Source organism: Xiphophorus couchianus, chromosome 14 (assembly GCF_001444195.1).
Source record: "Xiphophorus couchianus chromosome 14, X_couchianus-1.0, whole genome shotgun sequence".
Classification (NCBI taxonomy): domain Eukaryota; kingdom Metazoa; phylum Chordata; class Actinopteri; order Cyprinodontiformes; family Poeciliidae; genus Xiphophorus; species Xiphophorus couchianus.
Genome location: NC_040241.1, coordinates 10,122,859 through 10,149,828, shown reverse-complemented (window position 1 = coordinate 10,149,828; position 26,970 = coordinate 10,122,859). Strand labels below are relative to the sequence as shown.

Below are 26,970 nucleotides of genomic sequence, written 5' to 3'. Positions count from 1 at the left end.
ACCATAAAACTTTTAAAAGAAGGAAATTCTCATCATTTGGAAACTGTGAAGACAGTGTAGGACTAAATAAATCTCTTTCCCTTTCAATGAATAAATTATGTGAATATGTCTGACCGTTTTACCACTCACAGTTTTCCCGTTTAACCTGCAATCTGACCTGGGTTTATGCAGCGAGGAGAGCCACTGATAGGCAAGTGGAGATAGCTGGCCCTTTTTAAAAAAGAAACAAGCTAAGCGTTAAAGCGCAGCCAAAATACTCGCTGCTTGATAAGCTAGGTCTGTCAGATTTTATTGTGTGCCCGCCTTTGTTAGTGCGCAGCAGCAACAACAGCCTCCCTCCGCCTCCTCCTCACTCCGGAGCCTCCGTGATTCCCGCCTAGCCGTGCAGCAGTGCGGTCCGCCGACGAAACGCCGGGGGGCGGCCGCTGCATGCACGCAGGGCTCGGTGATTCAGAGAGGCCCACCAGTGTAATGAACTGGAACGACTCCTGCAATTCCCAATGGAGATGTGGGGGTAGCGGTGGTGGAGAAGAGGGGACCGAGACCACCGCTGTGGCCGCTGAGAGAGGTCGTCAGCGGGTTAAAGTCCTCGACACAAACACTCATTTATCCGTCTGGCACGTTTCAGCGGCGATAAAGACAAAGCAATGGAGGACTGCTCCGTTATGTTCATTCATGAAAGTAGAACCATCCTAGCTTGCCAAAACGGCTACATTTGTTCCTTTTTTTAACCTCTAATAACGTGTTAAAACAAATAATATACTCATTTTCATACGAAGTTTAACAGTTAGCTCACCTTAATTAATTATTTAAAGCAAATATGTGTCTTTGTTCCCTTTACCGTTACAGGCTGGCCAGCCGACCGTTAGTTCACGTTCAGTGCAAAGTGCAAGTTCACTGCCAGGAGAAACTTCCAGAATAATCACGTTCAGCCAGTCAATCACAGAAGCTAAAGCCACACTGTCGTTCAATTTAACGTCTAATTAAGTCGCCATTAAGTTGTGTTGAACAGAATTGGACAGGCATTTACAAGGAAGCCTCGTTTCGACCTGTATGTCAGAGGACGATACGACACAAATACTGTGCGGTAGTTTCTGTCTCGTTTGACTGCACTGCGAAACCAGCTCCTCGGGTATCAAATACATGCAGCCTCCGGCGGGGGAGTCCATGTTTATTTTGTTTTTGAAGCAGCTTTTCTACACCTTCGGGGCGACCTTATTACCCTGCGGTTGCCCGGCGTCTTCATTTGCATGTGTCCCCCCTTGTCATGTCAGGGAAGCTGCTGTCACAGCAAAGAGGTGGCGGATGAGGGGGGGGGAGGATTTAACTGCAACTTTCTGGAGGATGGCTCTGCGGGCTCTCTGTGGCGAGTTTGGCTAAACTTTACAGGGAGGTGAAGAGGTGAGATGGAGGAAGTGGCGGGAGCGAACCGGGGGGTTTTTGTCGTCCCTTCTACTTTATATTTAGCTGCAAATATGGCACCCAATTCACAGTTAGGTTCTAAACTATTTCGTGTTGCGTTTTCGGTGTGCGCGCGCACCCGAGCTACTCTACTGTACAGTCCAGGACGTGGATAGAGATAGCTCAGATAACAAGGCTACTTCTGTAAATAAATAAATAAAATAAAATAAAAAACAATCTTCAGCCATTAAAGTGAGTTTTATTATTTCGTGTGATGTTTTCTCGCGCGTCCCCGACCGCGACCTGTCCGCCTGTCTTTTTTTCCTGCCTTTCTTCTTCTTCTTCTTTTTCTTTTTTAGCAGCTAGTCTACCGTACCTGGCGCGGCTGGTGGTGTTGCAGTTTCCCGAGGCGCCGCCGGCGAGTTTATGTCGCTTGCGTTCTCGTCCAGCTCTCCGTCGTCCTCGTTGTCTTCTTTATCAAAATCTCCTCCCTCGGAATTAACCACCATGCCCTCGTCTTCCTCGCAGGAGCGGAGAGGAGAGGACATTATTATATCCCTGCTGTCATTGGCGGCTCCGTCCTTGTGTTCAGTGTTTTAAAGAAAAAAAAAACCATAAAAAATGAAACACAAAACAACGAAGCCGTAATTCTTGCAGCGGATGGAGTGTTATTTATTTAATATTCAAATCGGCACGGGAGAAAAGTAGGGGGGCGTTTTGGAATATTTTACACTAAGGCTGAGCAACAAAGATGGCCGCCCTCTTATATTTATTTTTTAACAACCCCCCCAATAAGAAAAAAAAATCCCCTTACATAAAAAATGGCTGACTATATTATTTCAGAACGCACCCCCTCCCTTTTTCTCTATCTCTCTCCCCGTCTCTCTCCCTGTGCGCGCCCCCCTCCCTCGTTAAAAACGTACACATTGTTACAAGGAAAAAAGGGGTGTGTGAGTGCATGTAAGTTACATTGTTACTTGTTTGTTTCTTCTCGGTCTGCCCCCCCAGTTTTACTCCCTCTCTTTCTCTCTCTCTCTCTCTCTCTCTCTTTCTCAAGTCCGGATCGGATCAGTCACGAATCCGGATCTGTCAGTGTCACTGCCAAGATCACACACACACTGTCTGCAATGCAGAGCCCGACACAAATATATCAAGTATATTCTCCTAAGCCCCCCTGCCGCCGCTGGATATAATAAAATATATTTTGGAGCAGCGGTGTTTGTGCGTGTGCGCGCTCACGAGTCTGTGAGAGTGAGTGCTGGGGAGGGATCCAGAGAGAGAGAGAGAGAGAGAGGGAGAGGGGGAGTGGGGGGGTTGGGGAAAAAAAAATCTGCCGCAGCCATGCCCAGCCTTACATCAGATTGTATTGCTTAAAAATTAACTGCTTGTGGTGGGGATTGAAGTGTTTTGGTGAAATGCAAAACTATGTTTCCACTCCGACGCACGGCCGCAGCGAGCGTGGCAGCGCGCTGAAACGTGAGAGTGGGAGTCGTGCAGAGGTCTGAACCAGGCGCAGAGATGGTTTCTGAGCTGTAAATCTGAGCGCTCGTTAGCAGCGGGATGTGTCGGCTGGATGGCAGTAAGGCCATGGGAATCCCTCCCCAGACAGGCCCCCTCACTGCTGCTGCTGCTGCTGCTCAGGGCGCTTTTTTTTTTTGGACTAAATTATTATTTTTGACCGCCTTTGTGCACTCAAGCACAGTCAGAATGAAAAAATAAATAAATAAATAACAAATCTGGATGTTAAACGTCTCTTTAACCTCTTCACGCGACGTGAAGCGCGTTGGGTTTCACTGCGATTTTATGAGACCAACACAAAGACGGGAAATAAATGAAAAATTTCTTACAAAAAAACCAGCTTACAAAGAAATATCTGAAAAGTGTGGTGTACATTTAAATAGGGTTATTACACCACTTGTAAATGATGCTCTCCTACTAAATAGGTGAAAATGAAAAACTGTGTGGCTTTTTCTGTTTTTTTTAAAAAGAAGACAAGTAGAAGAAAAAAACTGGAAAAACAATAACTGAGTGTCTTCAGTCAGAGGCTTCTTCAAATTTGTTGTGACACAGGTGGCTACAGGAGATCTTTCCTGAATTTGAATTAATTATGCGTTTGTTTCCAGGTGAATGTTTGACCTCATTGCAAGACAAAAACCCCAGCAGTAGGAGGCTCCAAAGGTCACCTATAGGGTCACGCGATTTACACTTCCTAAAAGAAAGAAGCCGGTTCATTTAAACAAGTGAAACAACGCTGAGGTGGTGACCCCATCCGTGACCTTTTTCGCATGCTTCACTCCTCTTCCCAGGTCAGCTGCTGAGGCGCCGACACCCAGAAGACAACCTGCTGATCACTTCCAGCCTCGTCTGCCGCAACAGGTGCCGGATCCGCTCCGGCTCGGCTCCTGCGAATGAGAGAGGAGGAATTTTTCAGTGCCCCGATCCAAACCCAACATCTGCCAAGGCGGCGGGAGACGGTGCACGGCGAGAGACACTGGCAGAGTGGCGTGTGTGCGACGAGGAAGATTGTGTGTCTGCATCCCACCCTCACCCCTCCCCACCGCCTCGCACACTGAGGCCCTGGCCACCGAGGTGTCAGCGGGTGCCAGACTGAAAGGCTGGCGAGACGACCTCACTTACTGTGCAGCTTGTACGCCCTCAGCCACATTATCTGCAGTCATAACTGTGCGCGTGTCTCACTGTGTGACTGCAAGATGAAAAGGGGGTGAAGCCAGCCAGGAAGCTCCCCTCCACCCCCAACCCCACCCGCCTCCCAGACAGAATTTGGACTACTGTGCCGAGATTACCCAGTAGCCTCCCTCCTCCTCCCCCAAAGCCTCCCGTGTCCGTTTGGCAGTAAGACGTGTCAGGGATAAGAGAGAGAAAGTGTCTCCCCTGGGTGCTGTGCTCCAGCTAACCCAGATTTTATGCAGTGTGACACAGAGGAAGACACCGGCTCCTGCGCCGCGCTCGGAGCTGGCTGTCTGAACCCGGGCGGCCCCGCGAGCTCAAACAGCTTAAATAACAGCCAGGCAGAGCAAGTCAGAGCAGGAGCCCAGAGAGGAGTCCATTATTGCCTGGATTCGTTTTGGTGAGGCAAGTCCCACTCTCAACAGGGGCTTACGTAAGAGGAGTTCTTCCAAATTATAGCCAGCTTGTTAGTTTTGGTTATTTTTTTTCTTCTTTAAAGAGATTTAGAAGAGGTTGAATCTGTGCCTTACTTGATTTATAAATTTTGCTTTTGGTGTGTATCCACTCTCATTTCTACAATAGACAGTGATAACCTTTAACTGAAAATATTACATTTTTTAGATCATTTTTTCTTACTTTCTTTAAAGGACTTTACATAGCTTCCCTTACTAGTAATATTAAACTGTAGGACTTGGTTTAATAATTTTAGCTGTTAGAATTTAGGCCCATTCCTGCTGTCAGAACCGCTGTAAGTGGGTCAGGTTTGTGGGCCGCCTCGCTCGTGCACCTTCTCTGCTCTGCACACACACATTTTCTAAATTACTGAAATCAGGGCTTTACGAAGGGCCCTTCAAAACAATGTTCTTAAGCTACTTTGTAATTATTTGGCTTTCCATTCAAAAGACCCGCTTGTGCCCAGGCTTTAACTTCCAAGTTAACATCTCGAACTGTTGCCGCCATATTTCCACGCGATGTTTGTTACCCATCATGCCATCTGCTTCGTGCACCAGCAAAAATAGATATCAGCAAAACACCCCATACGATGACGCCGCCACACCTTTCTAGTTTCACTTTCAGCAGCTTTCAATCTAACAAAGGTACATTTTTGAGCGTGTGGAGCCACTAAATAACCCTGAGGTGGTAAAGTTGTGCTGGCGGATAAGTTGATTGTCTCTAAAAACCATGAAAACTGTGAGAGATCAGTTTCTCTGACAACTCTCCATATATTAAGGTATTTGTTCCTGAGACTATTTGCAAACTGTATTTTTTTTAATGTTGCTTTTGGAATAATCTTCCTCTCTGAGTGGCCCTTTAGCTCATGCAGTTACATGACTCATTTCCTTGTGGATAATAATACTTTCACTTAGTATTTTTACAAGATATTGTCCTTTTATTCCGGGGTTGATGCATTTCATGCTAAAACACGTTTATATATCCGTGACGCACAAGCTGATGGCTGGAAATTCCCATCCTGTTTTTACATACATTTGTAGTTTATAGAAGCGCGCCATGGCACCTTCACGGATCTAGACAAACCAGACTTGATTAGGACCATCATTCTCTTCCTGGTGTCTGTTGATTTTTTTTTTTGTATCAAAAGTTGATTTGAATTCACAAAATGTTCCTCTACCGAACTCAAATAGTGTGAATTTTTCCATCAGAAGTTTACAATGTCATGACATCATCACTGGTAGACAGTAATCGTAGCGTATGTACATTTTTAACTTTAAAGAGAGTCATAAAATATTCAGAATTTATTTGGTAAATAAAAATAACTGTGTTACTCTTAATTGACCTAATACAGAAAATATTTGATCTGATTAAATGTTAGACTTTGACTGTAATAAAAAAAAAAAAGACTTCAAAAAAACTAAGATTTGTGATGTTTGTCAAAATGATTTTTGCTTTTGTTTCTTTCATATCACTGAGGTTACTGCTAAATAGTATTTTTCTGGAAGAAAGCAATGTTTATGGATTGAAATGGCTGTAAACTTAAGGAATATTTTTTCCAAAACAGAATAAAAAATAATCTGATTGTCATCATAACTCATTTTAGCAGCACTATAATATTTAAACCAAAGACTCCTCTGCTTGTTGTCAGCTTTTGTGTGCAAACAGTGCAGATTCAAATTGTGCAATAAGGATTTTCCTGCAGTGAGGACTTGTAGACTTAGTGGTCTAACTTTAATAAAGGTTATTTATTTGTAATATTTGCAAGACTTTTATTTGTGCATCCACAGTGTTTTTTTGTTTTTAGCCTGTGTTTGTTTGTTATGATGTAAGGCACTTTGAAATGCCTTGTTGCTGAAGTGTGCTATACAAATAAGATTTGATTTGATTTGATTTGATTTAGCCTAGTACTCTGAAAAAAAATGTTGGGGGTTTTTAAAAACGAACTTGTCCTTCTCCATTCTGACTCAGTTGGATGTTTCAATATGGGCCCACAGCACTGTTGACTTGTGTTAGTTGCATTAGTACGCCCCCTACAGGAAACTCTGGAACAGGGATATTTATCATACCGTTTTATTTTTGTAAAGAAATCTAAGAGATTTGCTTTAATAAATCAATAGCCCTGATTTATAAATACATTAAAAATCTAACATATATATATATATATATACTTCAGTATCAACCTTTTTGAATTATGTATGTATACAGTTATTATTAAGAAACGACAGTAAATGACTTCATCTTTTGATGTTTTTCCTGTCTGAATGACAGTGCTGATTTTGTTTGACTTCCCTGTGAGTAAATCCTTAAGAAAATCCATGTTGTTGTTTCAGCTGGCCGCTCTCCTGACAAAGCTTTATTTCCTGTCAGACATCCAGGTGGGACGATGAGCTCAGTTGTTTGCATATTTAGAGTGGAGGCATTTGCTTCAAGGGTCTGGAAAAGTGTGGAATTGATAAATATTGGATTGTTTGTGATTGTTTTTGAAGGTTTAATTGCCTGCCATACAGTCATAGAAACCGAACTTGTAAACTTTAATCTGAAAAACCTTTTTTTTTTTTAATGCTAAGCGCTGAAACGATTTCCGGTTCCGCTTGTCCGCCCCCAGAATTGCTCCCTAAGCAACAGCATAAGGAAAATCGGACACAATGATTGAGGAAAATGGTCCTTCGGCACATGTATGTATAGTATTATATTGTATAATATTTTCTTTAATATTCAACATGTTTTTTTCTGATGCTAATGTGACAAATGAGAGAATAAAGCTTTTATATTCAATAAATGTAGCTTTATAGGGCTTGAGGTGAAGCTAAACGTTAGATTGTGGCTAACAGGTTAGCTTACGTTTTTTAAAGAAAATTTATTTATTAAACAAACAGTATACAAGGACTCGTTGAGGTATAAGAACATTGCAACAGAGGTAGAAAAAATAAACAAAAACAAGGGGCTAAAACTAAAGTAAGCACATAAACAGTGAGGCAAATGAATAACAATAGAGCAAGATTTGAAAACAAAAGAAAAGTAGAGATGCTGGCAGTTACTTTTTTTTTTTGCAGAAACAGATTTCAAATGTTTCAATGAGGTGTAATACAATTTAAATTGGTTAAGAAAAAAAAATCAAAACAAGGTGTAGAACCTCTCCATTTACAGCAGTGTATATGATATTTAACAAGCAAGAAGACAATATTTACCATGTCAGATATTTGACTATCAAGGCCATCACAGGTCAGCTCACGTGTTCTCAGTTATATTTTTTTTAATGTTCAGATTTATTGAAATTGTCCAGCAGCAAAATATGCCAAGTGTCATAATGATTCCTGTAAAGTATTTCTGATTGTGAGCTGATCCTGCTGAATGTAAACACTGAAGAGATCTGATTTGGTTTTGTTAATTATTAAATTAGTTTAAAGCCCTTTTCTGAAACGGTAATGGAAGAAGTGCATTTTGTACACCATAAATGAGACATGTATGCCATACTTACGATAAACTATTACGTACGTCTTGATAGCAGGTAGCAAAGTCACTAGAGAATCTCAGTATTAGGAGATGCTGCCTGAATCATTCGATGCTGTCTACTAGTTATGAATGCGGCAAAAAATATATGACACTAATGCATAATTATGACATACTATCATGTTTCTAATTTACTACTTTATTGTGAGACGCAGGGTTGTAATTATGGGACGCTTTGTCAGTGGTGCAAGGTAGTCTCCCACAATTATTAGATAGTTAAGTGGAAAATACACAATACTAGCTCTTCTTTGAGATACTATTACATTCTTTATGATCGTGGATGCTGTCATTGTAGTATAGTATCTTATAATAATGGGATAGCATTGATTATTTTTGATTTATTGTTACAAGATATGTCATAATTATGAGACAAATTATTTGTATTGTCTTAATCACGGTAGGGGGAAATGAACGTCTGTATGGATTCAAATGATTTCTCACAGAATCAGTTCTTCCTTTGTCTCCTCTTATCCAGGAGCAGCCCGAAGTGTCCTCCTCTTCCCAGGCCAGACAGAAACTTGAGGGGCTCCTGAACAAGAACATGAGGATCCGCATGACAGACGGACGGACACTGGTGGGTCTCTTCCTCTGCACGGATCGGGACTGCAATGTGATCCTGGGCTCGGCTCAGGAGTTCCTCAAATCCTCAGGTAGGGACGCTTTGTCAGATGTTGGAAATTAAACTAATGTTTAATGGTTAATTTTCAACATCATATTTTCTCTTCTCATATTCATGAGTTCACTTGAAAATGTAGAAATAGAAGTATGTTAAAAAAGTATTTTGACAGAGTCATTTACACTTTTAAGAGCTACTATTCATGTAAAACAGAGGTCCATATCTAGAAGTTTAAGTTTGAAGCAGAAAAATCTCAAAGTCCAAAAAGCAAACTGCATAAGTTAAAGATTAACTTCACAGAAAACAGTAGAATTTTAGTATGAAATGGAATTTCCGTCATTTCTCATTATTTTTGGTAGAATTTGATCAAGTTCACCTTAATAATTAATGTTTAGAACCAATCCAGTTATGTCTCAGTCAAGCTTGGCAAACCACACACCTGATCGCTGCCGTTTTTCCTGCTTTGATGGAACCGGGTCCTGGTTTTATATGCGTTTTCTGCCCTTAGACACTTTCTCCCAGGGTGAACCCAGAGTCCTGGGCCTGGCCATGATCCCCGGTCACCACGTGGTGTCCATCGAGGTGGAGGCCGACAGCCTGGAGGACGTTGATGGGTTTGGAGCCTGCCACTGACGAAGAGCTGTCCATTGCGCTTGTTTATTTTTAACTCGACATTCATGTGATTGTTTCCTGTCGAGGCCTGTGTCTGGAAAAGAAAAGATCGAACTGTTCTTGGAGGAGTTTTAACTGTTTTTGTGGCTGAAACAGAACCTCCGTGCCAGAACTCTGGATTTATCCATTTCCCCTGAGAATGAACGAAACCCTTCAGCAGCAAGCGGGGTGAATGCATTTCTGACATGTTTCGTGCAAATATATGGATTCAAGTTTATGTATGTTGTTAGTGTTTTTAAAATAAATTCATCTATTAGATCTTTTGTTTTTGATCCTAAATGCTGCAGTTTGTGAAGTGCAAAAATTTAGAAGCTCTGCAGAAAGTTGCAACAAAAAAAAAAGATTACATATAATGCTCAAACTTTTACTGTACAATCTGAAAACTGCTCTAAAATTGCGTTTATCTGCGAATCACTGGTTGAGTAAAATTTTTTTGCCAGAGATCTAAATTCTACCCAAAGCAGGAGGAATAATGAGTTCAGTCTGGATGGTTTTCATCCTTTAATACACGTCAGCATGTCCACCGAGTCAATTTGGCAGCAGGAAGAAAAAGTTATGCCACAACCAGAAACCGTAAAAATAAAACAGCTCCTTCTTATCTTTAAATGCAAAGAGCTCCGTCACATTTTGGTTCACAAAATAAGCAGTTACAGTCACTCTGTCTTCAAGATGTCGGTAAGAAAATAACTTAAGTTTGTGCAAAAACAAAAAAAAAAAGGCAAAACTACTAAGTACGTCTTTCGTGGCTGCAACACCAGAGCCTTAAATATAAACAAATCCTGCAACAATTTAGTTGTATGTTTTAGATAAATATTATCCAAATATTCTCGTTAAGATACTGAAATTCAAGCTTCAGCTGAACAGTTGCTATTTATAAATGAGGCTCTTAGTCACTGAAGATGCATTCTCTATGAAAGGCTTAAAAAAAAACCAGTAACATTTCAGGAGAGGAGAGGCTGTGGAGTGTTATTTTCCCCTCAAATAAAAAGCGTAAAATCTCCAAAAAAAAGAAGAAAGGCAAAGAGAAACACCAGATTCAGTCAGCTACTGCTTTCATTCCTTATTGTTGCTGCTGTATATAGTACAGACCAAATGTTTGGACACACCTTTTAATTCAATGAGTTTCCTTTATTTTCATGAATATTGACATTGTAGATTCACACTGAAGGCATCAAAACTATGAATAACACATGTGGAAATATGCACTAAACAAAAAAGTGTAAAACAACTGAAAATAGCCCTTATACTCTAGTTTCTTCAAAGTAGCAACCTTTAGCTGTGATTACTGCTTTGCACACACTCTGCATTTTCTTGATGAGCTTCAAGAGGTCATCACCTGAAATGGTTTTCACTTCATAGGTCAACCTGCCCTGTCAGGTTAATAAGTGGGATTTCTTGCCTTATAAATAGTCATGAAAATAAAGAAAACCCATTGAATTAGAAAGGTGTGTCCAAACTTGTGGTCTGTACTGTATATACACTTAATTTTCCACTAAATAAGCTTTCGAAACCAATTTCAGTTTAAATCAAAAACACACTGGTAGAAGATCCACAGGATTCCAGTGTGTTTCACCGTTAATCCAAGAGCTCAACGGAAAGCTGTTGATTTCAGAAACTAGAGAAACGTCTTGATTCTCGGGTGTAGAGATGCTGCTGCAGTCAAGATCGTTGGCTGGAGTTAGTAAAGCTGGGATTCCTTTGAAGAATACTGCGAGCAAGAATAAAAAGCGGCACGTTGACGTTCGTCCTCCGCCACCACATGGTTCAAAGATAGGCACAAAGAAAGAGAGAGGAGCAGAAACATCCACAGCTTGCATTCAGCACCTTTCAGTTTCTTAAAAAAGAAAAGATTTGAGGTTTTAAAAAAAAAGCCTTCACTTTCTTCAACCACCTTTTACCACAGTTAAGTTCTCTTGTGGTTCCTTTCTGAAAAACAACACAAGTTTATGTCTCTGAATAAACAGCGTCCAGGCTGATGTACAAATCCAGTGAAAGAGCCGACACACGTCCAGAGTCGAGTCCTGCTCTCTAGTTGTACTCGAACTTGAAGTGGAAGTTGCCGCCAGACTCGAAGGGGTTAAAGTGGAACGGCCAGGCCCTCTGTCCGCCGCCGCCCTGCTGGGTCTCCGGGTCCAGGGGATCCTCGCCTGCGTCGAACTTCTGCCTCATTTCTGGAAAGACATCGGAATGAAGTTAGGAAGAGTCCTGAGAAGAAGGAGTTGGAAGTAGAAAAATAAACTAGACTTTTAATTCCCCCCTACCCCCAAAAATAATCTGAAAAGTGTGGCATGCTCTATTTTCACCTCGACTTAGGTTTGCGCAAGAAATCAATTTTGTTGATTAATGACATTTTGGCTTTTGAAGATTTAATTTTTGGATAATTTTGGGATCCCCCCCCACCGAAGCTCTCCTTGGATTCCCATAGTTTAGAGTGATGTCAACAGGTCAAAGGTCCACCATCTTGTTTGATAAGTGTGTGTTACAGCTTTGTTTATTTATAAGGGTCAGGCTACGTTTTTAATTTTTGCAAAAATAGTCGATGTTGCAGGGATACAGTTGAAATAAAATGAAAATAAAGTCTTAGTATTACCAGATTAAAGTCGTACAATGAGGAGAATGAAGTTTTAATTTCATGAGAACTTCAACACAAAAAATGTAAATAAAAAGAAATTATCCAAGCTTTTTTTCTCATTAAAGTAACTTTTTTATTTTAAGAGCTTTCTTCTGGTAAAACTGCATCTTCACTCTAATAGTGTTATGACTATATTCTTATAATTAAACAAAACTTCTTGTCGTTTGGACCTAATACGCCGTTGTAAAATCACAGAAGGCAATTTATTAAAAATGTTTTCTGTCAACTGGAATTTCAGCTATAAAAAAGAAAGACTTAAAAAAAGAAGAAAAATCTATTAAAATCAGAAATAGGAAATCTGAGAATTTATTTTTAAGCCGTACTGCCCGACCTCGAGTTGACACTTGTTTTCTTTTGCCTACTAGATTTGCATATGTGGAGATTGAAGTTTTTGCCTGTTTTTCTTTGCAAAACAGATGGAAGTTCAGTGAACGTGGACGAAGAGGATCGTTTTAAAATCGCTCTACATCTTCTCAACTGGGCCTGATGCTGTCAATTCACCTCAGTATAAACCCAGCTGTTCTCTGAAGGCCTCAGAGGTTTGTTAGAGAAGATCTTCACAGAACGGCTGGATTCATACCGACATTAAACCAGCAGTGAGACATCCTCACTGGATTTCAGTCGTCAGCCTCCTTTATATTTTGTTGCTATGTAATTAACAACAAAATGAATTGTTGCTTCACAAAGCTGTGTACGGTATTTAAAGGAAACCGGATTAGCTCGATTGTTTCTGTTTTTCCCTCCCTATTGCAAGCTGCTTCCTGTTCCTACCACAAACACACACACACACATACACACACACACACACACAAGTGTTGCGTGTGTAAAATGGGCTCCTGACCTGGGTCGGTAAGGACTTCTTTAGCCGAGGCGATATCGATAAACTTCTTCTCCGCCTCTTTCTTGTCGGCTTCGGACTGGAAGTTGTCAGGGTGCCACTGCTGCGCCAACTTCCTGTACGCCTTGATGATCTCCTGCTTATTAGCGTTCCTGAGGACAGGAAGCACAGATGGTTTGTTTTTATTAAAAGAGTTGTACAGTGAATTGCGATTCCAAAAAAAAAGAGCTGGATAAAACTGCAGAATGGATCCAGATGGAAGCATCACCTGCCAACTCCCAGGATCTTGTAGTAATCCCTTTTACGGGAGACTTTGAGCAGCTTCTGCGCTCGTTCGAAACCCTCTCTGATGGCGTTGTTGTCGCCGTCGAACTCCCGCGCCTCCTGGTAGTCTTCAACAGCTGAAATAAAAAATACGAAAAAAGATAAATCTGAGGTAAAAAACAAAAAAAGTGGGTTCAATAAATAAAGCTGCAGTTTTACACCAATAACAGAATCAGCAGAAATTATCTTGCTTTAATGAAGATGAATTAGACAATGAAACAATCGTCAAAGAAGACATTTGTGTTTATTTTTATTAGTGTGTGTTTATAACGTGGTTGTGTGATCAGATCTCTACCCAACTCTCATAAGACCCTGTTTACAGCAGTGACGGCGTTCAGTAATTGAAATATTTTTCCCAGTTATCGTGTTTGTCACAACTTTACACCAGGGTCTCATTAATTTGGTGTTTTGCTGACTTTTTTTTTTTTTTTTCCTGGGTGGGTTATTGAAACAACCGTCAATTTCAGTCAATTTCAAAAGCAAAATCAGGTTAGAGTTTCCATCCATTCCACAAGCCTAATGGTAATTTGCTTAATCCATTCTGGTTTTAATGTGTTTGCCATCACTGTTGAGTTGAAAAAGCAACATTTATCCAAACATTAGTGGGGTGTTTGTATTTATTTGAGCTTGTGTGAAACTCAAATTCTTGCTAGAAATTCACTGGCGTTCTTTTGTTGCACATGAACATTCGCGCTAATGGCCGCTGTACGACTGGAACCAGATGTTCCTCAGGCTTCTTTTAGATGAAACAGTGGATCAAGCCAAATTAATTATCCCACTGCAGCAGTGCCGTCATCTTATTTACCTTTCTCGTAGTCCTGGTTGAGGATGTAGGCCTCGGCTCGGTCTTTGAGGATGTTGGCATTTCGAGGGTCTCTCTGGTGGGCCTCTGAGCAGACGTCTATGGCTTCGGTCGCTAGCTGGAGCTACGACACCGACAATAAATTGAGACAAAACCAAGATAAAACTGGCCGTCTCTTAAGTTATTTAATCCTAAATTCGCAGAGGCGTTTTCTTTCTCACCTTAACAAGACAGAAGCAGATCCTCTCTTTTGCCAGGTTGGTGTAAAACTCAACGTTCGGCTCCGTCTTCATCACCGATTCATATTTCTCAATCGCTTCTTGAAACCTGATTGTGGAGAAGATGGAAAACGTGAGCCGATATTAGTTCAGTTGTTTCCTTAACCTGTCTGAATAATATTGATTAATCAGTATTATTAGTTAGATTTTTCTTCTTTGGGGAAATGGAAGAAGGAAAAATAAATGTCCAAACTCAATTTTACTTCTATCCAGTTCTTTAAAACATTAAGAGCAAATTTCAGACTTTTAAAGAATGAGTGAAACCTGGAATGAAATCTCAGATGAAAATCTCTAATAAAGTGTGGATCTTCAGCTGTTAAATATTCCATGAAGGGTTGATAATGTTTCACAAATGTTTTAAAGGAATCATGAAGGTCACTGACCTTTCCCCCTGGATCAGCTCCTCTGCAGAATCCAGCTGCTTGCTGAGCTTCTTCACCTGCTTGTAGTGGCTGAAACACTCCTTGTCGTCCTGGTCGAGCTTCAGACATTCCCTGATGTGGCTGGAGAGAAACAAAGCGACAGATGGGAGTGAAGGAACAGGAAGGCCAAACAAATTATCAGAGGCTCAAAAAAGGAAATCGCTCTGTTTGCACGGCAGACGGCGCGGCGCTCACTTGAGGGAGTCGTGATGCTCTCCCAGGTTATACAGCAGCCTGCTGAGCTTCAGGAAGGCTGCGCGGTTGTCGTTGCGTAGCCGGGCTGCGGGCGTGAGATCCTGGATGGCTTTCTGAGGATCCCCCATTCGCAAGTAACAATCTGCACGAAGCTCCCTCGACTCCGGATCCCAGGGAGAGATCTGAGACAGGAACGGACATTAGCAATTTTGACAAAAACAACAAGAAACCCAACACTTGAAGGACTTCAAATCCTATTTATTTTTCTTCCAAAGATGAACATGTTCATGGAACTACTGCTGCCTGTAACTTTGTGGACTTCCTGTGCCGTGAATTGGCGGCAACATACAATAAAGTTCGACAAATGATGCAGTCCAACGTACCTCTATGACCCTCTCCAACACGTTGATGGTGCCGCTGTAGTCGCCCTGGTGGTACGCAGTTTGGGCTTCTTCCTGGAAGATCTCCAGATCTCTCGCTTTCATCAGCTGCTCCTGGGCTTCTTTGTGGTCTGCAGAGCGTTGCAGCTGGGAAAAAAACAAAAAAACAATGGGATTCCATTTTCCTTTGATAAAAGTATTTCCCACAGTGTGCTATTTAATACGTTGTGTTTCCGTACAAACAAGAACTGAAAATATCAAATTTAACCTGGATATCAGCTTAGCTAAGCTACATTTGAGAGAAGTAGCTTAGCCACTTCTCTCAAATGAATCTGTTGATTCACTAAAATAACAGATGATTATTTTAGTGAATCAAATATTCTGACCATTAATCGGTATGAAAAAAGAAACGGTTTAAATTCCATCCGAGTGTGTTGTTTCAGCAAGTGGAGTCTGTTTACTCCAGTTAGCGTTTAATCGATTACCAAATTAGCTTATGATTATTTCTATAATTGATTAATCGTGATTAATCTGGTTAATCGTTTCAGTCCTAGTTAGAATATTGTTCACAGTAATGGCCAGTCATTTGCGGAATCCACAATAGATTAATTGCAATTTAAATCGCAGAAAAGTATAAAAAAAGGTGCAACATTTTCGCTAATTCACGGCACCAAAAAAGTGTACGACTGTTCCATTTATTTCTAGATTCTTGGTCAGAAGCATTAAAACCCTAAAACTGAAAGGTATAGTGCTCAAACCCAAGCTTGAGCATTCCTCCGGATTAAGTAAATGTTGTTTTTTTTCCCCTTAAAATTAAGTGTTTTTCTTAAAAGGTGGTTAAATAAAATAAGTGTAAAAAAAAGTGTTTCCACTTTAAAAAATGAACCAAATAGCAGCATAAATATTAAACATACCACCATTCTAAAGTCCTCCCTGGCCTCCTGAGTGTTGCCCTGCTTCAGCAGGATGTTTCCTCGCTGCAACCGGGCCTGAAGCAGAAGTGAGATGGTGTGAGAAAGAACAGTGTAACGGCATTTTTAAAAGCTTCGTTGAGGTCCTTTAATGACTTACTGGCAGGAAGTCAGGCTTCAGCTGGATGGCCCGGGTCAGATCGGGCAGAGCGGACTTAGATCTTCCCATGGCCAGGAACACAGCAGCCCTCTTATAGTAGGTCAGGTAGTTCTCAGAGTCTCCCTCTGGGAAAACATCATGGGAACTAACTTACAGCAGGGTCAAATGTGAGACTAGAAAGTCATGCTAGATTCAAACCACAAAAAAAAAAAAAAAGTCTGTACGGATAATTTTGTACTTAGTAAGTATTGGAAAACCAGGTCAACACAGAGCAGACGCAGGGATGAATGTGGGAAAGTGTTAGGATAATCTTACCCACGGCTGAGTGGTAGTGGGACAAGGCTTCAGCGAGCTGACCGGCCGCCAGAAGTTTGCGACCCATCTCCAAGTGGTGCTCGATCTCGGCGTGAGTCGCGCCCAGGACACCTGTAACACAAAACGGAGCTTATAATCCCGCTTGGAAGGTGAAGGCAGCTTGTGTTGTCGGTTTAGAGGATTTTCACCTGTTCTCACACTTCTCTGATGACTAAGCGACTGAGTGGCACCTGTTGAGTCAACACGGCTTCAAGTCCAAGAGCAAATAGCTTAACTGAAGCTGAAAATTTAAACTTTCTAGCCAAATAGATACAAAAAATTCCACAGTATTTGCATATTTTAATACAAAAAAAAATCTATTGATCTGACCGCTTGTATTTGAAAACAGAAACAAAACATATATTTCTAAAATTATACAACCCATCAATTCTTACAGTAAAAATAACTTGATTATTTTCACAGACTTAAACAGAGGTATATTACAAACGCCTATTAAATTTAAAGCGTTCGCTTAATAAGAGCAATCGATGGTGCTTTTTTAGTTTCCAAACCATAACTTTTATGTTTTTTATGACCAGATTTATTATCTAACATCCAAATGCGTCTTACTTGTAAGTTAGAAAAACATGCAGTAGCCTTCTTTGCACCAGCTGACCGGCAGTGTGCAGCGCTACACAGTCTGGTTACTAACGACAAAGGCACTTTCTCTATTATCTCATCAAGGAAAATTTTGAACTATAGGAACAGTATGCTGGAAAATTCATGTGATTTTCAAATTGTAACTTTAAAAAAAATCTTGGTATATTTTGATATCAGTGTGCCTATTGAGCACCTTTAAATAGCTTACTTTTTATCTTACACAATTGCCAAAATATTTAGGGAATTTGTGAAAATATCTTTATCAAGACAAACTGATGTTTTCTCAATTTAAATAAAAAAAAAAGTTGTTTTATTTTACAGATTCTGACTAATTCCAGTTGTTTTTGTTAAATAATGAGTGAAAGAATCAAAGAGACATAATAATGAACTGCAGGTTCTTTGGTAGAAACAGTGGTTTTGAAATACATTATTAGATCAGCTTATGCAACAAAACATATTCTACAAATCTTTTTTTTTTCTTTTTTGGAAGTTCTGATTCTGTTTAGCCCAAATCTTGTTATAAATTAGTTAGGTTTTCATTTCCTTGTATTTTTCAGACGTTTGGTTTCGTTTTAAGGCTATGTTGCGTTTGCGGCCGCTGGACAAAGAGTCTCTGTCACAACATGAGCTGCTAAAGTTTCATCTAATGCAATAAAATATAACTGTCAGGTGGTAAATTATTTTTAAAAGCTACTGAACATTGGGAGGTGTCTTCCAGCGTCAGGACAAAACGTCCCTCTGTGGAAGAGACGTAAACTTTGGAGACTTGACTTTGTCATGTGCCAGTAAGACTGCAACCTACATAAACCTACTGTCTTTGTATCTGTCAGTGTGTTTTTTATTAGTAATCCACTTGTTTGTAGCTCTAATAGCGGTCTTACCGTCCAGCTGGATGTCCAATAGGACACAGAGCAGAGACAGGGAGCATAGCAGCCCGCTGGCTCCCCCTGTCCGCCAACACCACTCCATGTCTGGGTCTGCTGACACCGGAACAGACGGACTTCACGGCTCAGCTTGGGCTCAAGCTGCTCCTCTGGTTCATTGAGAACGACTGAGCCCGTTCTGACAGACCTAGGAACTGCTCCTAAGGTGTATTTACGGTCCCGTCTCCACAGTCCTCCGGGCGGAACAGAGGGGAGCCACTGAAAGGTTCCTGAGCCCGAAACAGATGTTTGACAGCAGCTCCAACAGACAACCAGAAGACTTTACTTGGAAGTAAATAAGCTCCTTCTAACCAGAGGATGGCGAAATCAAACCACTGACACTCTGTGTAATTTGTAAGCGATACCTTTCAGTCTGCTCTCGGCTTCGCTTTCCCTTTCTGGCCCACATTATTCTGATTGGTCCACATGGCTTCCATCCGGGTTCGTCTGTAGACGTGGGCTGCTCTGATTGGACAGCCTATTTTAACACTGGTGGCACTCCTAGTATGTCTCAAGCCACTGCTAGAGGAGCTGTCGCCCTACAAAACTTAAGGTTTGCCTGATAGTGATGGGAATATCCAGTTTCTTTACAGGTCCATTTGAATGCATTTAAATAAAGTTAACTTATCTCAGTATTTCAAAACCCAACCAACAAAAGATTTTTAATACAGAAATATCCATCTACTGAAAAAGTGTGTGGAAGTACTAATACTTGGTTAGAGCTCCTTTTACATAAATACTGAACGAATGCAGTGTGGTTCTGTGATTCTGCCGAGGAGGCCATTGGTTTTGGTATTTCACTTCTTTCTCTTAACAATACTCCATAAATTCTCTGAGAATGAAGTCAGGTGAGCTTTAATCAAAGCAGGAATTGGTACATTTGGCAGTAAGGATAGATCCCAATGATGGGAAATATACGGGAAAATATTTTTATTAAAAAAGTATTAGAATCACAACATTTTGTGATTACAAAAATATCAAGTCAAACTCCAGTTTTCACTTTTACACATATTTTATTGTCTTCAATAGTAAAAAAAAAAAAATACAATTGAAGCAAAACAATTGTTCTCCTTACGGTACATTACAAAACTGTACAAAACAACACAAATTAAACCTGAAACATCTCTATTTTGACCGCATAAATATCTGTCCTTGTTTATGAAGATCAAAGCATGATTTATTGTTTTGGTAAATGCCCACATGTTGATTTCATCAGTGAAATACAAACAGAAATGGTAAAATGACTGAGTCTGTGTTGTGGCAGAGAGAAAAGCAAAACAGCTCTATACAGTGTTTATATCATCGGCCTTAGTAATGATTTATACAGGAAATTCATCAGAAATTGTGATTCTATACATTACAGTTACTGCCAACAGTAAGAAAATGGTGCAAGTTCACAGCCATGGACAACAAGGCCAGCAGAAAGAGTAAAAAACCCCAAAAACGAACGATTTATGTACAAGAATAAAAAGTGAGAAGATGTCAGAAAAATGCCATCCTGCTCAGACGTAAGCGTTTCGTTCATAAGTGCTGGCTGCGGCGCTTCTGCTTGGTGCAGCTCCAGAATATGCTGTTCCTCTGTCATGATAACGCAAGGGGCTGCAAAAAACAAAACAAAACACAGTTGATAGTTGAGAGTAACGCACTGTAAGACAAATAGATTTACACACTGGTTCTCTCTTTTGATATCAGAGACAGTCGTGTCAAAAGGTTCACTCTCAGTTTTTATATTATATGTTGATGCATCAACTAGTAAAAGAGTTGGTCTTCTCTGGGTCTTAAAGTAAAGGTAAATGCAAACACAAACATAAACACATTTATTGTTAATTTACCAGAAAGAAATCCAAAATGCCAAACTTTGGATTGCCTCATATTTAGCTCTAAATATGGTTTGGTATACAGTGAATTTCATGAGTGACTCTAAGATTGCATCATGTCCCGTGTCATCACTCTTCCACCACTGTGCCTGATACTTTGCATAAGGCTTTGACCTGATGTGCTGTCTGGTTTTCTGCAAACATGGTTAAAGGCATTATGGTCAAACTTTTCTTCTCTCCATTCACATACAATTTTTCAAACTTAAGTTGTTTAATTATTTTGTTGATTACTTCATTAATTACTTTGCAATAGCAGAATCTGATTGGCACTGACTGATTTGGATTCAAAAGGAAACAAATTTTGTCAGCGTAAAATACAATGTTTTTGCCTCCTAGGGTTGATTTTTCACACGTTAGGACAAAATTTCAGTTTTGTAATGTATTTGTAACAATATCCTGATAAATGAGCCTTCTAAGGTTACACCAATAACATATTTTTTGGGTTTCTTTTGCTGCTGTATTTGTAAACACTTTATTTTATGCAATGCATACAGACTGGTTGTCACTCTGTTTTTATTGCAACACTAGATGGCGCTAAAGTCAAACTGTTTAAAACCAAGTGAATGCTGGAATCTTTATTTTTCACCTAATCCAGGAGTCTAGAGCTACTTACGGCTCTTTTTCCACCTGACAAACTTTACCAAAAATTATAAAGAAATTAGTCCTCTTCTTTTAAATAATGAGGTTACATTAAATGCTAAATTAATCAGTCCATGTGTCTGATTCAATAATATGTATTTGTATTTGAAACGTAATCAATTACAAATTTATTGATGGAACTTGACTTAATGTCGTGTTTTGATTGTTGATTCTATGTTGTGTTTCTGTGTTTGATATGATGTAAAGCACTTTGAAATGCCTTGCTGCTGAAATGTGCTATACAAATAAAATTTGATTGATTGATTGATTGATGTGTAAGATTTCCATTGCAGATGGCACTAATGGTTGAAATGTTTTTTTGGCAAGTCCTTTAAAGTCACTCAGATGAAATCTGTGTGATTTATTTAATTTTGTACTAGTATAAAAAGTGTGTTTTTTTAGCAGTGAACAAATGTTTTTAAATTTGCTTTTTTTCTAAAGAGCCAGATAAATTATCTTTTTCTTAAGGGTCAAGGAGGATTTGCAGCTCTAGTGGGATCAATGTTACAAATGGCTTTTGGACCGAACAAGTTGCTGACCTCTGACCTCTTCCTGGTATTTCCACCTCAAGACCAAATCAGTCTGCAGCGTTTCCAGTAGCTCTGATTGAATCTCATTTTTGTTTTTACTCTTGGAGTATTTATAATGTTTCAGCCAGTTCACAGCCATTCGAGCCATGCTTCCCAGTGTGCAGCTTATTAAGGACTTTGATTAATTGCAGTTAATTAACAACTCGGCCTCGTCAAACTGTAACTGTGCATTCGGCAGACACCTTTTTTTTAACTCTCTGAGTATTAAACACAACATGGATGGAAACTCACTATTTTTCCTTTGTGCCTGCTTTGCAGGAGCAGGCGAGACAGACTCCTCCAGCGATGGCGAGCACGGCCGAGCACCAGCCGATGTAAAGTCCTTCTCCTATTTCATACCTGAGGCGGAGAGACAAACGGTCAGCTGATGTCTTTCTTAAAGCTCTGCTGTGCAACTTTAAGCAGCTTTACTGCTGCATCTTACTTGGTTCCCGGATAGAAGGGGTCAAAGAAGTCCTGGGTGATGTTGAAGGCGTACCACGACACCGAGACCATGGTGCAAAGACCTTTTGATAGAAATAAAAATGCTAGAAAGCTGCCAGTCCGTTTAACCCGGTTCTTTAAGGAACCCAGTGAAAATTTTATGGAGGAATGATTTAAATGTGTAATAAAACCATATCCTGATTTATTGTCCCTTTAGAGAAGTTTCTTTATCTTTGTATAGAGCAGTGAATCAGCAAGTCGTAATTATCAGCAAGCTTTCCTGGTGGATGTTCTTGAATCTGTTTTCTTACCTTGCAGGATGAAGAGAACCCCGGCGGTGCCTGCAATCCTCCCTTTGAGAATATAGTTTTCTCCCCCTGCTTTCGAACACTTGATTCCAACCAGGGACCCCACAAGGCCGAAGGTGCCCAACAGTATGGCTGCAATCATCAGGGCACGGGAGGCCTGGATATAACCTGGAGGAATAAACCAGGACAAAATGAGTAAATTAAAGTCCTTATCTGTGGCGGTGGAGGAAAGTTTATAGTCTCCTCAAACCTATAAAATCTTCTTATCATTTAACCTCCACATCTCATTATATAAATCTTTTTTATAGATAAAATCTTCAAGGTAAAGTCCCTGGTAATTTGAGTTGGTAGAATAAATATATATTTATATATAAAGTCTCTTGTTACATCTTCTGTTGTAGGTTTTTTTTAAACCTACCATTCAAGGCAAGCAGCGATGGGAACTCCCTGCAGTTATGGACCCCGGTTGAATCCGTGGCGCAGGACATCCACAGGTTTTCGTAGATGGTGGAGGTGGTGATGACGCTCCCGTCCACGGTGGATACCTTCCAGTAACGATTCGGCAGCGCGACCCCGACCATCACCCATCCGACGAACCCCAGAATCAAAGCCACTACTTCCACAATTGGATCCATGACCTTTTCTTCAGTCCAACTCTCAATCAAAAGAAAATGATAGAATACCCAGATTCAAGTCTGTTTTCTTTCCTTCTTCTCTCTTTTTGGTTAATTTGGAAAAAAAAATTAGCTCCGAAAGCGAGACCCTCCGTTGAGTTGACAATAACTTCTGTGTAATGTGTCTGGATCCTCAGATATGTATAATCATTTATAATACTAGCGGTTTCTCCTCCCACTACCCTCTATCTTACTCTCTCCCTCTGTCCCACACACACACACACACACACACAATACACACGCCCACCCACGCAGACACACACACACTATCTGCTTTTCTATTTTTTTTACACCTCTGAAACTGAACAGGTGTTTATCGGCTCACTTTCAAGGTCCAATGGTCATCAGTCGTCCTTAATGCTTTTTTACATATGCCTCAAAAATGTTTGCTCATCACATTTAGATTATTACCTGCTGAACATATGTGGATTTTTCAAAGACATGGTCAGAATTTTGAACTACTTTGACAAAGAATGAATTTATTTGTGCGATTTGAACGGGCAATCAAAGTTCATCAGCAAACGTTGATACGCTGACGGTTTCTCTTCATGTGGGAACCCAAATATTGAGTCTGAACGTGACTGAACGCAAGTTTCACAATGAGGTGTGGTAAAAGATGTTTCTAGGCTGGTTTTATTGTTTTGAGTTGAACATCTGAAGGCCACGAGACATGAACACACGTTCACCAAGTGTCACGCCTAGCTTTTTGGAACAATGTTGTTATGGATAAATGATTCTGTGTTTTTCCTCTATCTATTTTAGCCGGTTGATGCTCGCATGCGCACACGCACACACACACGCACGCACGCACACGCACACACACCCCTACACACACACGTACGGGTATGGAAATTGCACTACAGGGGAACGCTCTCTTTAGGGCGTAGCTTATCTAGGAGCTAGAAGGAATCAAAAGCTATTGTCCGGGTCCCTTAAGGACGTGCAGCAGTGGACCAGCGCTGTAATGGTAAATTATTTCTCTGTTGATCCTAAACAATGGATCACTTATTTGGCTTTAATAAATTGGACTGATGATTTGAACTCTGTTTACTTGGCTATTTGAGAAGATCTCTCATAAAAAAAAAAGAACGCAGGGCGACAACGTCAACATCTAACTGGAATAATCTCAATGGTTAACAAGCAGAAATGCAAAGACAAAAAGTTCACAGTTCTCCAGTTTATCTCAAAGTTTCTGTGTTTGTTGGACCTCATTAATAACCCCCAGTGATGGAATCTGGGTCAGCGCTGACAAATCCTCTGATTGCTTTAAGTTGGCCCAGCTGATAATATTGAAGATAAATCTTAGCCTGCAGTTGAGGCCCAGCTGTCAATCTGGTAGAAGGGAGAGAATTCATAAAGGCGCAAATTCATTTGTTTAAAGGTCAACAACAAAGATCTAGAAATAGGGCAGGCCAAGTTTCAGGGAGGAACTGTTTTTTTTTCTTTTTTAGAAATCTCCAGAGCATGTTTGAAGTATATATATACAGTATATAATTATCAGACATTATCAGAAATGTTGGATAATTATCGCTCCTGCTCAGAACAAAAGGTTCTGGGAATCCAACAACTGAATAAAAAGGTAAAAGAGATAAAACAGAATAACAAAGAGTAGAGAACAAAATACACAGAGCCAGGAACACACAGGTTTCTAAAATTACTTTAAGTCAGTCATCTCTTACTGCGAATGATGTGTATATATATGCTGTAGTATAACTCCAATGTCTTTCCACATCTCCTGAACTGAATCCATTGTTTATGAGGGTTTCTGTAGCTGATTAGTGTTTCTCTACTTTTATAAGATCAAAACTGATCCAGCAAGACAGGATGTGCATTGACCTTCAGAAATGTGTAGGAAATATTTTGTGGACTGTTTTTTAAAATTTTATTTATACTAAAAATTTGTGATGGTGGTGTAGGGGATAGTGCAACCCACATTTGGAGGCTTTGAGTCCTCGACGCGGCCGTCGTGGGTTCGATTCCCGGACCCGACGACATTTGCTGCATGTCTTCTCCCCCTTTCCTGTCTACTTTCATATAAGGGACACTAGAGCCCACAAAATATTCTCTCCAGTCGCAGCCTAAATATGGATTTTCATAGTGTTTGTTTCACAAAATAAAACATTTGCATTTCAAGTAAAATAAAAATAACTCCAAATTGTTAGAAAAAATAAAAGAGAAGCAACATATTGTTATCTATAAAGTTTAAATGCTCAATTTTAAGCTAAGTCCACATGTGTGTTTCTGTTTCAGAAAGATTTGTACTCTGGGTAATGAGGTGTACATTAACTCTACAGTAATTCTCTCCTGTCACAAAATCAAATCATATCAAAACTGTTTTTATTTATATGCTTCCAAATTAGATCAATGTGAAAAGATATTAATATTTATTTACAGTGGTGTGGAATAGTGTTTCCTGATTTCCCAACGTTTTGCATGTTTGTCACACTTAAGTGTTTCAGAACATCAACCCAATTTCAAAATTTAAGATAACACAGGAAAGCACAAAACACAGTTTTTAAATTAAAGTGTTTGTTATTAAAGAAGAAAACAATCTTACCAATTCACCTGGCTCTCTATAACTGTTAAAGTGTTCCTTAATGTTGGAGCTCTGTTTAAAATTGACAGGATGTTCAAGATTCAAGATTCATTCATAAAAATGGGTTTCGTAAATTTTCTGGATTTGCTCTATGGATACTTATTTTACTTGATGTTTTTAGCTTTTCCTCACATTTGGGCTTGAAACATATTTACTGCCTTTAAATGTATTTTAAAACAAAGTATATTCCAAACTCTTAACTAAAAGTTGAATGTAAATGTGCGAATTATAGTCTACAAATTATACTGTAAAATTATTCACATCAATTTTAGTCACTTTTAGAAATCTCTGGAATGCAGAAACAGTCAGAATAACTTGTAATGTATCGAGAAAAAAAAACAAAAAACAACCCAACCAGGGTGGGCGGAGGGGCGCTGGACGGAGGGCAAGAGTCCACAGAAAAAACAGAAAACATCCCAACCAGGGTGGGCGGGCTGTCAACCCCTAGATTGTTCCCACAGCTGGGAACAATCAAGGGATAGACAGGACAACACGGAGACTCAATAGACACAGAAACCCAAAATAAACACACAGAAAAACTCAAATCCTCACACAATGGAGGTTTTCAAACATAAGATTTGAGATTAGATTTCACCTCTCAACAGGAAAAAGAGCCCTAATGTACAGCCATCACGTTTTAGATCGAAACATGTTGTTGCTTTGGAATGACCTAGTCAAAGTCCAGACCTACATAAACTTGAGAGCTGGTGTCACAACCTGAACACTGATGTAACCATTTATCCTTTGGCTTCCCCTTCCTAATTATGCATTACTTATTGTTGGTCTATCACAATAAAACCAAATTAATAATACACTGAGGTTGTGGTAGAAGTGGGACAAAAGATAAAAAATATAATGCTTTAACAAAACGCTGCATCATTTTTCAGAGTACAAATACAAAGCTTTGGCTTCGTATTGAACTGGCAAGTAAACAACACGTCTAACAATACAATGGAGAACGCTACAGGTATAAATGATAGGGGATTACTTATAGCTCTGCATCCTGATCAATATATCAAATTTAGACATTTACATCCTTGTTAAAACCAAACAAATAAAACACCCTCACCAATGTCACTGACACCTGAGCTGCTCTAAAACACGGGTCCTGCTCCATGTCCATAAACGGCCCATTTTACGACCAAACTGTTTGCGAAGTGTGTTTTACAGCTCCTCCGACTGCATGAGTGACTGCCGAGGGTTTAAAAGTTTAAAATCAGATTTCACTCAGGCTTTACCTTTGAAAAACAATAATTTATATGACTTGTGAAGTGATACCCGGAAGGCTTTAAGTTTTTCCACTAGCTTTCCAGGAACGGACCACGCAAAGGGACATCAGATGAGCATGCGATGATGAGGCGCATCATGGAAGAGTGCACAGATAAATGTTTAAACAGAGTCTGTTCTGAACTGCTTAATAATTATTGCACCAGATTTTTGGAGGAATATTTCATCTATTTTGAGAATCCCTTTTCTTTAATGACACATAATGTTCAAAAGTTAACCAAACATTCGAGATACACCAAAGCAGTGATGGAAAATCGAAAATAAAAACAACATTATAAGCCAAAGTTTTGGATATGGCAGATTATGTGTGTCATGTCAAACAGTTCATTGTAGTGGGAGGATTCAAAGGTCTGCACTGTGTTCTTTCTTTTTTTTTTTTTTAAGGCAGCCGTTCAAAAAGAACGGAAATGATTCTAC

The 26,970-nt window shown here is 39.9% G+C and overlaps 4 protein-coding genes and 1 long non-coding RNA gene across 10 annotated transcripts in view; 2 read left to right on the top strand and 3 right to left on the bottom strand.

Annotated features, from left to right (window-relative positions):
• Positions 1-2,233, bottom strand: part of chd3 (chromodomain helicase DNA binding protein 3) — a 50,233-nt gene extending 48,000 nt beyond the window's left edge. For 2 of the 6 annotated variants that reach the window (XM_028038843.1, XM_028038846.1), the window contains exon 1: positions 1,778-2,233. In XM_028038843.1, the coding sequence (XP_027894644.1) occupies positions 1,778-1,949 (172 nt within the window). In that variant the 5' untranslated portion in view covers positions 1,950-2,233. The remainder of the gene's footprint in view (positions 1-1,777) is intronic. The other 4 variants (XM_028038844.1, XM_028038842.1, XM_028038845.1 and 1 more) reach the window with 3 other exon arrangements.
• Positions 20-6,314, top strand: LOC114157710 (uncharacterized). The gene is made up of 2 exons (XR_003598230.1): positions 20-1,401; positions 3,708-6,314. It is a non-coding gene; the product is annotated as an uncharacterized LOC114157710 (long non-coding RNA).
• A 781-nt stretch (positions 6,315-7,095) lies between these two features.
• On the top strand, positions 7,096-9,603 carry naa38 (N-alpha-acetyltransferase 38, NatC auxiliary subunit). The gene is made up of 3 exons (XM_028038849.1): positions 7,096-7,217; positions 8,528-8,702; positions 9,177-9,603. Exons 1-3 carry the CDS (start codon positions 7,188-7,190, stop codon positions 9,299-9,301), a joined length of 330 nt encoding a protein of 109 aa, XP_027894650.1. The 5' UTR covers positions 7,096-7,187; the 3' UTR covers positions 9,302-9,603.
• Positions 9,604-10,812: 1,209 nt separating this feature from the next.
• Positions 10,813-18,571, bottom strand: dnajc3b (DnaJ (Hsp40) homolog, subfamily C, member 3b). The gene is made up of 12 exons (XM_028039307.1): positions 18,118-18,571; positions 16,598-16,708; positions 16,283-16,407; positions 16,126-16,200; positions 15,215-15,358; positions 14,832-15,013; positions 14,598-14,717; positions 14,158-14,263; positions 13,940-14,060; positions 13,079-13,211; positions 12,814-12,962; positions 10,813-11,511 (listed from the first exon to the last, which is right to left on the bottom strand). The coding sequence occupies exons 1-12, from the start codon at positions 18,203-18,205 to the stop codon at positions 11,369-11,371; spliced, it is 1,497 nt and encodes a 498-aa protein (XP_027895108.1). The 5' UTR covers positions 18,206-18,571; the 3' UTR covers positions 10,813-11,368.
• Positions 18,572-19,207: 636 nt separating this feature from the next.
• On the bottom strand, positions 19,208-24,116 carry cldn15a (claudin 15a). The gene is made up of 5 exons (XM_028039339.1): positions 22,415-24,116; positions 22,000-22,164; positions 21,690-21,771; positions 21,497-21,604; positions 19,208-19,758 (listed from the first exon to the last, which is right to left on the bottom strand). Exons 1-5 carry the CDS (start codon positions 22,629-22,631, stop codon positions 19,662-19,664), a joined length of 669 nt encoding a protein of 222 aa, XP_027895140.1. The 5' UTR covers positions 22,632-24,116; the 3' UTR covers positions 19,208-19,661.
• Positions 24,117-26,970: the final 2,854 nt, after the last annotated feature.

Bases quoted from the DNA above. Each gene is read 5' to 3' on its own strand.
- naa38 (XM_028038849.1), top strand. From the start codon at position 7,188: ATGATTGAGGAAAATGGTCCTTCGGCACAT. The intron at 7,218-8,527 runs GTATGTATAGTA...CCTCTTATCCAG, and splicing joins AAAATGGTCCTTCGGCACAT to GAGCAGCCCGAAGTGTCCTC. The intron at 8,703-9,176 runs GTAGGGACGCTT...TTCTGCCCTTAG, and splicing joins GGAGTTCCTCAAATCCTCAG to ACACTTTCTCCCAGGGTGAA.
- dnajc3b (XM_028039307.1), bottom strand. From the start codon at position 18,205: ATGGAGTGGTGTTGGCGGACAGGGGGAGCCAGCGGGCTGCTATGCTCC. The intron at 14,264-14,597 runs GTCAGTGACCTT...CTCCACAATCAG, and splicing joins GAGCTGATCCAGGGGGAAAG to GTTTCAAGAAGCGATTGAGA. The intron at 13,212-13,939 runs GTAAATAAGATG...TTTTTATTTCAG, and splicing joins CAACCAGGACTACGAGAAAG to CTGTTGAAGACTACCAGGAG.
- cldn15a (XM_028039339.1), bottom strand. From the start codon at position 22,631: ATGGATCCAATTGTGGAAGTAGTGGCTTTGATTCTGGGGTTCGTCGGA. The intron at 22,165-22,414 runs GTAGGTTTAAAA...TTATTCCTCCAG, and splicing joins ATCGCTGCTTGCCTTGAATG to GTTATATCCAGGCCTCCCGT. The intron at 21,772-21,999 runs GTAAGAAAACAG...TTCTATCAAAAG, and splicing joins GGTTCTCTTCATCCTGCAAG to GTCTTTGCACCATGGTCTCG.